At 42.0% G+C, this 15,025-nt stretch overlaps 1 protein-coding gene across 3 annotated transcripts in view; it reads right to left on the reverse strand.

Annotated features, from left to right (window-relative positions):
- Positions 1–15,025, reverse strand: part of cadps2 (Ca++-dependent secretion activator 2) — a 184,743-nt gene that overhangs the window by 161,187 nt on the left and 8,531 nt on the right. For all 3 annotated transcript variants that reach the window (XM_085283227.1, XM_085283229.1, XM_085283226.1), the window contains exon 2: positions 3,914–4,027. In XM_085283227.1, coding sequence (XP_085139353.1) covers positions 3,914–4,027 — 114 coding nt within the window. The remainder of the gene's footprint in view (positions 1–3,913; positions 4,028–15,025) is intronic.

Raw genomic sequence — 15,025 nt, forward strand, 5'->3', positions numbered from 1 at the left:
TTGGTAGATCGCATGGCATTAAAAAAATAGATGCCAGCCTATCATCCATCCCGTCACTTGATTGATACAGGGAAGCCAGTCAGATGACAGCAGATTTTTTCTGACGCTTAGGTCGCTGCGCATGCGCAAACAGCGGCGCGAAGTGTAGTAAAACTGACAAGCTAGTCAGCGAGTTAACTCCAATTTTTAGCTCTCGGTTTTTTCTCTTAAACCTGGCCGTCAGCAGCTACTGTCCGGACTATGCATCCCTGGCTGATTCAATTCAGTGCAAGTCATCAGAGTAAACTCAGGTAATGACAAAAAATTTACATAGTTAATTGTGTTGTGAAATATTGGATATTGCGGTTATGCATGTATATACATTGTAGATATAAAGAATCCTCAATATATTTATAAATAAGTATATGTTTTGGATTTTTGTAGTGGGTAGATCATTTTGACTTGGTCATTTTATAAGTAGCTCACATGCGGAAAAAGTGTGAGCACCCCTGTTCTAGGTAATGATTTGGCCGGAGGTCAGGTGTGGGGAAAGGTGTCATCAGCACTAGTAGTTACGGATTCGCCTTCCAGGTTAGATCGGTTGGATAGTGCCAGCAGTCGTCACTTCTCTTACCCGGCCTGTGCTGTTACACGGGCAATAAGTAAAGGTGAGTGTACAGAAGCCGCTGTTAAGGATGAACCTGTTTTACTGACTTTGCCAGCTTCACCTCTGGATGTGCCCCGCAGTGAGTTGATGAGTGCGCAGAGGGCTGACCCATCCTTGGAATGGCAGTTGGAGTCTGTGTTGTCAGCTCTGGAGGTGAAAAGTGTGGCTGGCTATTTTTTGCAGGATGGTGTTCTGGTGAGGAAGTGGGTGCCCCATGGGGAGGACTTTGGGGGGGGATCCAGTGTTCCAGGTAGTAATTCCATCAAAGTATCGTGGTCAGGTGTTGAACCTAGCTCATGATAGGTCAGGGCACTTGGGTGTGCGGAAGACATATGACTGAGTTTTGCGTCATTTTTTTGGCCACATTTGAAGAAGGATGTATCAATTAGCATCGCAGAGATGCATTATTGTTGTGCTTAGGAAAGTTGCCCAGCTGCCTAGTTTTGTGACATTGTATAAAACTTTCATGTTTAATGCAGCATTTATACAGTAGGACTTGTTGTTTTTTACATTGTTGTTTACAGTGTGTCTCCATTGTTTATATGGCAACCTACAGTGGGGCAAAAAAGTATTTAGTCAGCCACCGATTGTGCAAGTTCCCCCACTTAAAATGATGACAGAGGTCAGTAATTTGCACCAGAGGTACACTTCAACTGTGAGAGACAGAATGTGAAAAAAAAATCCATGAATCCACATGGTAGGATTTGTAAAGAATTTATTCGTAAATTAGGGTGGAAAATAAGTATTTGGTCACCTCAAACAAGGAAAATCTCTGGCCCTCACAGACCTGTAACGTCTTCTGTAAGAAGCTTTTCTGTCCCCCACTCGTTACCTGTATGAATGGCACCTGTTTGAACTCATCATCTGTATAAAAGACACCTGTCCACAGCCTCAAACAGTCAGACTCCAAACTCCGCCATGGCCAAGACCAAAGAGCTTTCGAAGGACACCAGGAAAAGTATTGTAGACCTGCACCAGACTGGGAAGAGTGAATCTACAATAGGCAAGCAGCTTGGTGTGAAAAAATCAACTGTGGGAGCAATCATCAGAAAATGGAAGACATACAAGACCACTGATAATCTCCCTCGATCTGGGGCTCCACGCAAGATCTCATCCCGTGGGATCAAAATGATCATGAGAACGGTGAGCAAAGATCCCAGAACCACACGGGGGGACCTGGTGAATGACCTGCAGAGAGCTGGGACCAAAGTAACAAAGGTCACCATCAGTAACACACTACAACGGCAGGGAATCAAATCCCGCAGTGCCAGACGTGTTCCACTGCTGAAGCCAGTGCATGTCCAGGCCAGTCTGAAGTTTGCCAGAGAGCACATGGACGATACAGCAGAGGATTGGGAGAATGTCATTGTGGTGGGGCGTGGTCTGCGGTGCCGTGCGGACGCACCTGCACGGCATCCGCAATCATGCCCGCCGTGTTATAACACGGGGACTCAGAGGTTGGTGTGTGTGTGGTGTGACGTGAATTAAATAAAGTTGGCTCTGAACGTTGCTCCGTGGTCCCGCCGTGCCTTATTCACGCCACAGTCATGTGGTCAGATGAAACCAAAGTAGAACTTTTTGGTATAAACTCAACTCGTCGTGTTTGGAGGAAGAAGAATACTGAGTTGCATCCCAAGAACACCATACCTACTGTGAAGCATGGGGGTGGAAACATCATGCTATGGGGCTGTTTTTCTGCCAAGGGGACAGGACGACTGATCCGTGTTAAGGACAGAATGAATGGGGCCATGTATCGTGAGATTTTGAGCCAAAACCTCCTTCCATCAGTGAGAACTTTGAAGATGAAACGAGGCTGGGTCTTCCAACATGACAATGATCCAAAACACACCGCCCGGGCAACAAAGGAGTGGCTCCGTAAGAAGCATTTGAAAGTCCTGGAGTGGCCTAGCCAGTCTCCAGACCTCAACCCCATAGAAAATCTGTGGCGGGAGTTGAAAGTCCGTGTTGCTCGGCGACAGCCCCAAAACATCACTGCTCTCGAGAAGATCTGCATGGAGGAATGGGCCAAAATACCAGCTAATGTGTGTGCAAACCTGGTAAAGACATATAGTAAACGTTTGACCTCTGTTATTGCCAACAAAGGTTATGTTACAAAGCATTGAGTTGTATTTTTATTATATTATTATTAATAATAATAATATATTATTATTATATCATTTTATCCTGTCTTCCTTCTCTCACCCCAACCGGTCGCAGCAGATGGCCGCCCCTCCCTGAGCCTGGTTCTGCCGGAGGTTTCTTCCTGTTAAAAGGGAGTTTTTCCTTCCCACTGTTCCCAAAGTGCTTGCTCTTAGGGGGTCATATGATTGTTGTTGTTTTTTTCTCTGTATCTATGATGCGCCTTGAGGCGACTTATGTTGTGATTTGGCGCTATATAAATAAAATTGAATTGAATTGAATATTTTTGTTATTGACCAAATACTTATTTTCCACCCTGATTTACGAATAAATTCTTTACAAATCCTACCATGTGGATTCATGGATTTTTTTTCCACATTCTGTCTCTCACAGTTGAAGTGTACCTCTGGTGCAAATTACTGACCTCTGTCATCATTTTAAGTGGGGGAACTTGCACAATCGGTGGCTGACTAAATATTTTTTTTGCCCCACTGTATGTAAATGAGTGTCTGAGCAGGATATGTTTGTTGATTTCTTTCAGTTTTACTCTGACAGCATTTTGAAGGAAACTTAATAAATAAACTTAATAAACTTAATAAGAAAATCTTAATAAATGAGACAATAGGCCTGTCAGCTTGAAACAGTAGAAGCTCCCAGCAAGAAAGCTGTTGCCACTAAAGATTCACATTTCAAATTAAGTAGTGCATCATCAATAACAATAACTCAGTAGAAATGAAAAATAGGATTTACTTATACTTATATATGTTGCTACAGCATTCAAGGCAGTTTATAAGCATGAAAAGTTATCTTTTGTTTCATACTAGCTTCAGTCAGCTTTACAAAGAATAAAGATAGTTCTAGTTGTTTCATGTCAGCATTAATATTGACAAACTGGGTAAATTCACCACCTCTGTTGAAAACAAATAAGAAGGACACAGTCAAGTAACTATAAGAGTATATCGTCAGGTTGGTTCCACCTTTCTGTCAGACGGTTTGTGGGTCAGAAACAACATAACAGGAATTAAGGCAATGCCTGAAGAGAGTCCCTGTCCTGCCATAGAATTGTAAAGCTAAAATCACATTTGTTTCTGTGAAAAATGTTTTACAAAACTCACTCAATCACTTTACCTCATAGTAGCTTCTCACGGCATTGCAGAAAGCTTCATCAGCCACAATTTGAGTTTCTCCATTGAGGAAAGCAAGAAAACGCTCCTTTACTGCCTGTAGCTGCTGCTTATTGACCTAAGAAAGACAACAATGAAGAACAGAGAGAAATGATACAGAGTGGTGGTAGAGAAGGGCATAATTATTATGAAGTGAGAGTTTAATATGAGGTGGTGGCGGTATGAATGAAAAACAAAACAAATATAAGCTTAAAGTCACTGTTAAAGTGCTAGCAAAAACCCGCTTTGTGGGAGGTTTTCAAATTCTTCATTCTGTTTTTTGTGGCAATTCAAACATAATTCCACCACGAATAAAAGTTGTGGTGACCGTTAAGCTACATACATGCAACACGTGTTGACTATAACACATCAAGCAAACGCAAACAGAGAATGTGGCATCTCATTTGCAAGGGCACGTTGAATACAAAAATATAAAGAACAGTGATTTATAATAAACCTCTGGTAAAAAAGAAAGATTTTAATTGCTTGGACGTTGCTTGGATTAACAAGGTCTGTGTCAAGTATTGAGGAACCAGGACACACTGATGAGAAGTGGGCTACTGGAACAAGAAGGCATAAGTGGAAAAGGAATGAGAATAGGGAGCTACTGGAATGCTACACGAGTAATCCCTGCAGAAGGGGTTACATGAAAAGTATGTGGGACCTATGGATTCTTTGACATCAAATATGTAAACTAACGGTAAAATAACTCGTTTCTCAGTGTTCCAACATCAGCAAGATGGCCACAACTGATCATGTGCTTAGAGAATAGCTCAGGCAGCAGAAACCCAAGAAAGAAGAGGAGCATAAAGAGGAGCCATTATGGAAGGACAGGCTGCTTTACAGCATATACAACCGCCAAACAGAACAAGTGATACTGAGAAATCCTACCAACGGCTGGACCAAGCTAGACTGAAAGACAGCACAGAGGCACTAATCATGGCAACATCGGAACAAGATCTAAGCACAAGATCAATAGATAGAGACTAGATTCTACCACACCAGGCAAGGCCCTAGTGCAGGTTGTGCAGAGATGCCACTGAAATAATCTGGGACATAACAGCAAAGTGCAAGATGCTAGCAGGCAGGGCTTACATGGAATGCCATGACCAAGATACTGGCACAGTATACAGGATCATCTGTTCCAAGTATGGCCTGGAACTCCCAAGGTCAAAATGGGATATGTCCTCTAGGGTGGCTGATAATGACCAAGCTAAGATCCTGTGAGATTTCCAGATACAGATGGACAAGCTGGTGATGGCTAACCAAACTGACATAGTAGTGGTGGAGGAAGATAGTATAGCTACATCTATGACTATGACTAAGTGATTGCAACATCAGGAAGGATTAGAAGCTTAATAAGCCCCAAGGGCTGAGAGAGGAACTAGAGAAGATGCGGAGGGTGAAGGTAACAGTGGTTCCTGTGGAGAATGGGGGTACTCGGGGCAGGCAGTGACCTCCAAACTGGGCAAGTGGCTACAGCAGGTCCCAGGAACAACATCTGAGATCTCTATCCAGAAGAGCACAGTCCTAGGAACAGCAAAGATACTGTGTAGGACCCATAAGTTCCCAGACCTCTGGTAGAGAACCAGATAAAATAGTCGGATGGCTCTGGGTTGATGAGGAATCCTAATGTTCAAACCATAAAAACATAAATCAATATATCTGATACTTATTCTGGATACTGTTACGTTGGTCTCCAATAAGAATGTGAGGAATTATTTTCTGTGTAATGCAAGACGGGGGGAGACTCGTCATGGCAGATCCAGTCACTGAGAGAATAACCGAGCTATCAGTAATTCAACAAGACTATAGCTGACCAAAAGCTGACAACTGTCAGAATGCCCATTTTGCACAGTTTACTTCACTCACCACAAAATGGATTTGAATGCCACTCCAAACACCTCAAAACCATGTAGAGGTACGATTGTTTCATCCACAGACACCAACAATCTGTAGTGTACTGTCTAAACAAAAAGCCTGGCCCACTAATAACAATTCTTGATAATATCAAAGAAAACTCAAACAGTCCAACAACTCCCGTTAAACCCTCATTAAAGCACTCAGCAAATGGAGTTGGTCATGACCAGAGATGGGCAGTAACGCGTTACTGTAATCAGATTATTTTTTTCAAGCAACCAGTAAAGTCAGGGATTACTATTGCAAAAAAATTAGATTCCTGCTACTTTCCCATAAGCAGGCTGCGTTACTGAGTTGCTAAACCACGATTTTGTTTGTGAGTGTCTCATTACAATGACAATTATGATAATAAAATATATCTGTTAATTAAACTGTTTATACACAACACAGGACCTTCCTTGATGGCACTCCCTCAGCTTGGATGTAAATAGTTCTTGTTGTGTGTGCACGTGTGTGTTTTAAAAGTTAATTCATGCATTTCCTTTCCCTCTTTCAAAAGAGGAGTAAAGGGCTAGAAGAACTGAGATAAAGAAAAATGCCCCCATTCTTTCTTCTGCTTTTTTTTTTTAAACTAATCTTAGTCAATTACCTTTTTGTGTACTTGCTTTTTATGTTGTATCCATTTTTAGTATCACAAGAATAAGAAAAATTCCTGGTAGAAGCCTTTTGCAGAAGTGCTGTTTCCTAATAAAGAAAAGGAAAGGTTGAAAATGAACTTTGGTGAAAGTGTGGTATTAGTCACCACACGTTGCACCTTTAAGAGATAGAGATATTTTAACACTGACCTCTACAGCTGGCTATAATAACATAAACACGTTTTAATAAACTATTGCAAAAGTAAAAAAGGTAAAGTTTATCAGTTTGTCCACATCTGTCACCTTGTCACCAAACCTCAGTCAACAGCTCTTCAATTCTGCTTTTCAGGTCTGAAGTCCTCCAGATTTCACTCTTTATTTGCTCTGATTCGTTTTCCACACTCTTGAGTCTCTGCTCTGTTCAACTGTGGTTCCTCTGTTGCTCTGTACAACCAGCAATCTGTCAGGTTCCCCATATGTACATAATACACTCTCCCGTAGCCCAATACTCCATGCGTGACCCATTAAACCAGCAACAATTATCCATCTGTTATCTAACTGCAGCCTGCTAGTTCCCACGGTAATGGCGACAGATGGCTAATGTGGCTATTGGGTAATTGTTCATAGTTGAACAGCTAATGTTAAGGTTTACTACTTATTTACTTCCCAAGAAGTAGATTCTGTTCATCTGGACATCACATTTTCTGTGGGAGAAACATTTCATCACTCATCTAAGGGACTTCTTCAGTCTCAGCTGACTGCAGGTTCCCCCAACCTTATAAACAGTCCTATTGAACATCATATCATGAAGTGCCCTGAGTAAATGTGGTTATCCCAGTTGGACATTTGTGAAAGCTGGGAAGCCACCTAAAGAATGCTCCAGAGAGAGATAAGGATAGCTGCTGCATAAGTGACAACCTTTAGTGATCCCAGCAGTATCAGAACAGCTGAGATACATTTCTGTAAGTACCTCGTCTCTGTGGCTTTCAAACCTAAAACACACTGCGCAAAAATTGGTCCACCCTAAAGATCTGGTCACCTGGCACAAGTAGAGTAATATAGTGTACGCTGTTAAGTGCCAAATAAATTAAAAATAAACCACTGGTGAACCAATAACTGGTGAAACCAAAATAGCTTATTGGCTAAATGTTGGAAAGACTTTGAAGAGCAAAATTACTGCACAAGAAGGCTCCATCTCATCTGTGAGACAAGGTGGTACTTTTGTTATGTCTTGGTATTTATGGTTGCAAGAAACACACTGACATTTCTTCAGTTTTGGAAAAAACATCAGGATGAATGCAGAAGTAAAAACACTGGCAGCCACCAGTGCTACCCCTCAGCCTCCCAGTAGACACACCTATCACATCAGTTTCAAAGTCCTACTTCCTTGACCTCTGACCTTGAGGTCAAGGTGACAGATTCAAACTCGGTATATTCTTGGTATATGCACCTATGGTATCAATATGAAGCTCTTATGTTGCCTCATTCTCAAGTTGTCACATTCACAAACTTAGCTCTTCATGCCACCTGCACACACAGCTGACAACACTACCCCATCAACCTTTTATGACTGAGTCACTTATTCAACTAAATGCAATCAAACACATCTGATGACTTTTAATCAACCTGTCGGAAAGCTATCCTTGTCGCGTAAGACAGGAGTGGCTTCATAGTGCAGTGGTTAACACAATCTAAATGCTTACTAAATCTAGATTGTGGCAGGAGCTATCACAGCCTAAACATTAAAACTGTAAAATTAATTCAGCCGGTAATAATGTATGATCAGTAACTCCTTGTATTATGAGGGGTATAATAATACACAAACTAGATAGTTAAAATGGAGTCAAGTTCAGTGAAGCTGAGAAAACAGAGATATGAAATAGCTTAATTTTTATTTTATTTTCGATTTTCATGGTGATGCTCATGTCCACTTCTCTCCCTACAATAATTTGTTATTCTACTTTTTCTAACTTGTATTATTTAAAAACAACAACAACAAAACTGCTCCCTCTGTCAGCTATAAATCAATAACATCAAATGAGGCATGTAAGAGTGTGCTGTAAATTGATTAACTACAATAAAGAGGCTGACGTCACATGCCTACAGCAAACAGAGTTTATTGAAACAGGACCTGAAGGAGTCACTGAGTGGCTGAAGGAGAAATTCTGACAGACTACTCCTTGGTTGTGACTGCAATGTTTGTCAAAAACAATTCTCTAACTATCACGTTTGGCTGGAGCTGGAAACCATAGTCCTTCATAGTCGCCTCTGTCAGTGCGCCCCAGGGTGGCTGTGGCTACAATGTAGCTTACCATCACCAGTGTGTGAATGGGTGGATGACTGGATATGTAAAGCGCTTTGGGGTCCTTAGGGACTAGTAAAGCGCTATATAAATACAGGCCATTCCAATGAATTTGGCTTAGTTTCTGTTCCATTCTTCTCCATTTGCTACAGGTTCTCCAGCTCACAGCAGATCACCAGATAAGAACAAGGTCTACAGTCACCTGCTGCAGTGTATGATGGAGACATTAGAGTTTGACAATGAAACACGTGTTTCTGGAGAGGAAAAGGACCTGAACAACAAAACTTTGTCAGCCTGCCAAAAGAAAAAACACAAGAGGGAAAGGCCATGTCTAGCTCGCTAATGGCAACGCAACATTCAAAATAAGGACAAGGAGATTTTCAGTCATAAACAGAGTGAATGTTGTTGTCTCAGATGAAATTGTTAAAATGTAAAGTTTATGTGAGGAAAACACTTGACTGAGTGAAAGAACTACACCCAGCTAAAATAACTTAAAGATTTAGGCTAAAAGGAAGTTGGCCAACTCCCAAAAATACATTAATAATAATTATTGAAACATTTTTGTTTAACAAATTATTAAAAATAACAGAAAAACTATATTTTTGACAAATAAGAAGACACAGGCTCACTGTGCACTATAAAAAGACAGATCATTTTATCTGTCTACAAAACGTCCATTCTGAGCCTGAAAAATGACTTTCATCATATTAGCAATTTTGCTGACAGTTCTGTAAGAGTTTCTTCAAAGAACCAGCTCTGTCTCTTTCCATCTGCCTATGAGCTTGATACTCAACTTTTTGATAACAGTTTTCATGTTAGACCTAGCAAGCCGTACTAACCTGACAGTCAAGTAGTCATTTCTGTTCTACGTCTTTGATGTATAAAAGAAATGACCAGGATTCACATTTTGTCTTGTAATTACTAAATTAACGCTTATGATGCAACTGCTCCGATATAATACACTCTCCATCATTGTTATTTTTGCTGTGGATTGTGTGAAACTAATATAGACTATCCAAGAACCTAAACAATGGAATCCAAAATGTAGTAAAATAAACACTATATAGATATATAAATAACATAAATATCTTATTTTAATTACTGGCATATAGATGAGAGAAAGCGAGAGACAGAGACTGTTGGGTGAACTCCATTCACTCCTACACAGCAAATTCAAAAGTGTTAAATGTTTTGGTGTTAATAGTCTTCTTGCAAAAGTAGAGTTAATTTTACTCTAAGCAGAGTCACATTCTTTTAATGTAACTCTGAGGTGTAAAATGATAGTAGTTAAAATAGAGTGTTAAAAATGAGTGTTTCTCTGTCAAATCTGGAGGTGTTACAATGGAAACATTAACTCTTGACCTCTTAACTCTGAACTCCTACAGGGGCTATGACACCAACAGAGTAAATTCACAGACTCCGCCCCCAGCACCATAGGCTCCAATCGAAGCTGAAGTGAAGCCGTTTCAGAACATTTTGCTCTACATATTTGAGTTGTTTGCCATGCTTGGTAAGTCATTTTTTCAAAGATTGTTTCAATTATTATTATGAGCTTTTACTTCTGTGGCTCTTTGGAGTTGAGACAAAGCTGTGTGAAAGGCATTAGCCATGTTGCTCGGTGATAGCATAATATTCTGTTTTAGCTAGCTGAAAGGTATTGTCTGCGGGCAAATACCACAGCCTTGAAAAAAACTTGCATGTGAATTTTCAGTCAAACCTTTGGTCAAATACACCTAAAACAATGTCTAGAATGTGAAATGTTGGTATAATGGTGCTACTTGAAGCCTGAAAATGATCGCCCATGAAAAAAACGAGCAAACAGCAGTAGCTGACGTCCTGACTGGATTCTACGTTAGCATAGATCCCTCCAGAGTTTTGTGCACACGGTTTAGGTAAAAATGAAAAAGGTTGAGGTTTTACATTTAGTTCAGTATTACCTGTTGCCTGTGTCCTTGTCTTTTGGGAAAATACTTTACACAAGTAATGGCTCAAAAAGGATTCCTTTTTTTTTTTTTACTGTGCTGCAATTGTTTACTGGATTATTTGTGCCATTAATTAGTGTCAACTAATTTTTATTCGATCTCCGCACAGGATATGCTTGTGAAGATGGAATATGGGGGAGAGCAGAAGTGCGTTGAAGTTCCACAAAGGGATGAATGAAGGACATGCATATTGTATGGAAGAAATAAGTGATGAGAATGCTGTTATTTGCATTTACCATGTCAGACCTTTTGATAAACAAAATTCTAATGAAAGTGAGAACATGTATACTGTTACATCTTTCAGAAAATGTTTTCAAATTGTGGTGCACAGTTCAGAATAAATGTTTTTCAAAAACCATTGCATCTTTTTAGTAAATGTTTATTTCCAAAAGAAATTTCTAGAAATTCAGAACAGTAAAATTCCCGCTTTTTAGAATGAATTAGAAGATAACTCTTACGTAGTTAAACTAAAATACTCTTTGAGAGTTAATATATAAACTCTTAACACCAAGTGTTAAATTATCAACTCCAGACAGATTTGGTGTTTAACACTAAATCAGAGTTAACGTACCAACTCTCTAAAAAGAGTTAAATTAACACTCTCTGGTGTGGACCCATATAGACACTTTAATAGTGTTGAAATCAAATCCGACAGTGTTAATTTGGACATGCTGGATTTGCTGTGTATCAGCAGAGAGAGAGTGGCACACTGCGCTCTAAAATCATGAAATTATCTCAATAAACACCACCTCTGCTTTCATCGAGGAAATAAAACACGGATAAATTTTCAGTTCTGACTTAGTTTTCTAGTATTTTTCTACTTTCAACAGAAAATGTTATTTGCTCCGTCAAGTGACGTCATACACTGCGTTACTCACACACACCATAAAGAATATATTCATACTGTAAAAACAAAAGCTAGAAAAACACATCCATTAATTACAGATGATGTATTTCTTAACAATTTTCATGACAGATGAATTTTTTGTTTTCCTTTTTATTCTTGCTGACGCTTCCGTTGTGAATATCTCAAAAACAACAGGAGGCTCGCATGGTTAGAAGTTGCTCAGCAGAGGATGAGGATTGGTCAAAAAACATAACACGTGTTAACTTACAAAAAAGGAAAGCACATAGCATTTTATTTAAATATATATTCTTTTAATAATTCAAAACAAAAGCTAATGCTATGCTAGCTTCTAGCTTTGCTTGACAGTTTATAGAACAAGCCTGTTGACATACACCCCGAAAAACTTAATAGTCAACCAAAAACAGCTGGAAACCTGTGTGGTTATTACAGTAAACTTGGCTGTCTTTTGTCAAAGGAGCTTGCAAAGAAAAGCGTCTGGACTTCTTTAAGTTGCTTGAAGACGTTTCACCTCTCATCCGAGAAGCTTCTTCAGTTCTAAGGTCAAATGGTGGAGAGTCCCAGATATAAACCTAGTGGGAGTATCCCCCCACAGAGGGACAAAAGGACCCCCTGATGATCCTCTAATCGCCTGAGTGAAACGTCTTCAAGCAACTTAAAGAAGTCCAGACGCTTTTCTTTGCAAGCTCCTTTGACTACGATGACCTGGATGACTGAGAACCTTCACAGACATATTGCCGTACATTTTGGGAGGAACACCCTTCAACTGGTGCGGGAGTATGAAAGGGAATCAAGGAAACTAGCGGATTATAGGAACCATCTCCGTTTCAACCTAAGATGTAGACAAAGCAGAGTTGTTCCTAAGAGCCTGCGCCTTGGATCCACGGTCAGGGGATACAGAGCAGACTTGATTCTACAGAGAGCACAAAATCACCTTTTAAGTGAAAGGATAAGACAGGTCCATTTCACCATAGATGCCCTCCAGATCAAGATCAGCCAGACTCTGCGGGAACTGGAAATCCTTCTACCCTCTCCAATCTTAGAAGAGGTTTACAAGTTTGTGGACAAGGCTCAGCGGGTCCAACACTCTAAAGGAAAAGAAAGACAACGCAGGACATTTCACACCTTGCTTTCAAAAACACACACTCCTCATCCTGAACCTACACAACCCAGAGAAGAAAACACACCTGATGCCAGTCAGGAGAAATGGGTTAAGAACTTTTCAGACAGGATTCTCACTGAACCTGAAAAGAGAGTATTAGCCAAAGGACTCAATTTTGCCATTTCTCCACAACAGTTGCCCATAGTGGACCTCATCACAGCCACAGAATCTGCCATACGGATTAATAAATTATCACAGACAGAAGCAGAGCAAATCAGGATGAAAGTCTCAGCCACGCTCTCCAGTGCCAAAGTCCCTCCATCCAACCTCACAATACAGGAAAAGAAGGCCGTCACTTCCCTGAGCAAAGACCACAACATCACTGTTTTACCAGCTGATAAGGGAAGATGCACCGTGGTCCTAAACACTACAGATTACCATACAAAGATCACTACTCTCCTCAGTGACAACAATACCTACGAAGCCCTAAAGCGAGACCCCACAAGCAGCTACAAAAAGAAAGTTATAGCTTGCCTTCAAGACTTTGAAAGGGACAAAATTATTGACCGCCTTACATATCACCGCCTTTATCCAGGGGATGCCATGCCCTGCATCTATGGACTTCCTAAGATCCACAAGGAAGCTGTCCCACTCAGACCCATAGTCAGTAGCATAAACTCAGCCACTTACAACATTGCTAAACACCTTGCTACCATCCTTGCGCCTCTCGTGGGGAACACCCCGCAGACCACGGCCTCTCACCGCAGACCACGGCCTCTCTGTGTGAGGATCTAAACGTATTCTACGCTAGATTCGACGCAGCGAACACCATGAGACCGGACAGTGTGCGCACCGCGGATGACGTCAGTGCGCACACTGTGTCTGAGGAGGATGTGCGGAAGTGCTTCAGGAAGGTGAACGCGCGCAAAGCTACTGGTCCGGACGGGATTCCCGGCCGCGTCCTCAAGTCATGCGCGGCTCAGCTGGCTGGAGTGTTCACACACATCTTCAACCTTTCCCTCTCTCTGTCTGTTGTCCCAGCCTGCTTCAAAATGGCCACCATCGTCCCTGTACCCAAATCCTCCACCATCTCCTCATTGAACGACTGGCGACCTGTAGCCCTGACCCCCATCGTAAGCAAATGCTTCGAGAAGCTGGTCAGGGACTTCATCTGCTCTGCACTACCCGACTCACTGGACCCTCTACAGTTTGCATACCGCCACAACAGGTCCACTGATGATGCCATAGCCCTGACACTACACACTGCCCTGTCACACCTGGAGAAGAGAGACACGTATGTGAGAATGCTGTTTGTAGATTACAGCTCAGCATTCAATACCATCGTTCCCTCGAAGCTGGACAGGAAACTGCAGGATCTAGGACTGAGCAGCTCCCTCTGCAGCTGGATCCTTAGCTTCCTGTCTGACAGACGCCAGGTGGTCAGACTGGGCAGCATCACCTCATCCCCCATCACACTGAACACTGGTGCTCCACAGGGGTGTGTACTGAGCCCTCTCCTGTACTCACTCTACACCTACGACTGCACAGCCACTAACAGCTCCAACATCATTGTGAAGTTTGCGGACGACACTACAGTGGTGGGTCTTATCACCAACGGTGATGAGACGGCTTACAGGGAGGAGGTCAGCGCCCTGACCCACTGGTGTCAAGACAACCATCTCACCCTCAACGTCGCAAAGACAAAGGAGTTGATAGTGGACTTCCGGAGGTGCAGAGAAGTACACACCCCCATCACCATCAACGGCGCTGCTGTGGAGAGAGTGAGCAGCTTCCGGTTCCTTGGTGTACATCTGGCTGAGGATCTTACGTGGTCAGTACACACAAACAAAACAGTGAAGAAGGCGCAGCAGCGCCTCTTCTTTCTCAGGAGACTGAAAAGATTCGGCATGAGCCCCCGCATCCTCAGGACCTTCTATCACTGTGCCATTGAGAGCATCCTCACTGGATACATCACCACCTGGTATGGCAACAGCACCGCCTACAACTGCAAAGCTCTCCAGCGAGTAGTGCGGTGCTCTGAACGGATAATTGGAGGTGAGCTTCCCTCCCTCCAAGACATCTACAGGAAGCGCTGCCTGAGGAAAGCGGGGAGGATCATCAAGGACTCCAGTCACCCCAGCCATAAACTGTTCAGACTGCTTCCATCAGGAAGGAGGTTCTGCAGCATCCGGTCCCGTACCAGCAGACTGAGAGACAGCTTCTTCCATCAGGCCATCAGACTGCTGAACACGTCATAGACACCTCAGCTTCACTACTGGAACTTCAACATTATGCACTCCACACTGTATATAAATGCCACTTGTTTTGCAC

This window comes from Mchenga conophoros, linkage group LG7, assembly GCF_057382185.1.
Source record: "Mchenga conophoros isolate Kocher_MC1m ecotype Shallow Benthic linkage group LG7, M_conophoros_male_GT1.1, whole genome shotgun sequence".
Lineage (NCBI taxonomy): Eukaryota > Metazoa > Chordata > Actinopteri > Cichliformes > Cichlidae > Mchenga > Mchenga conophoros.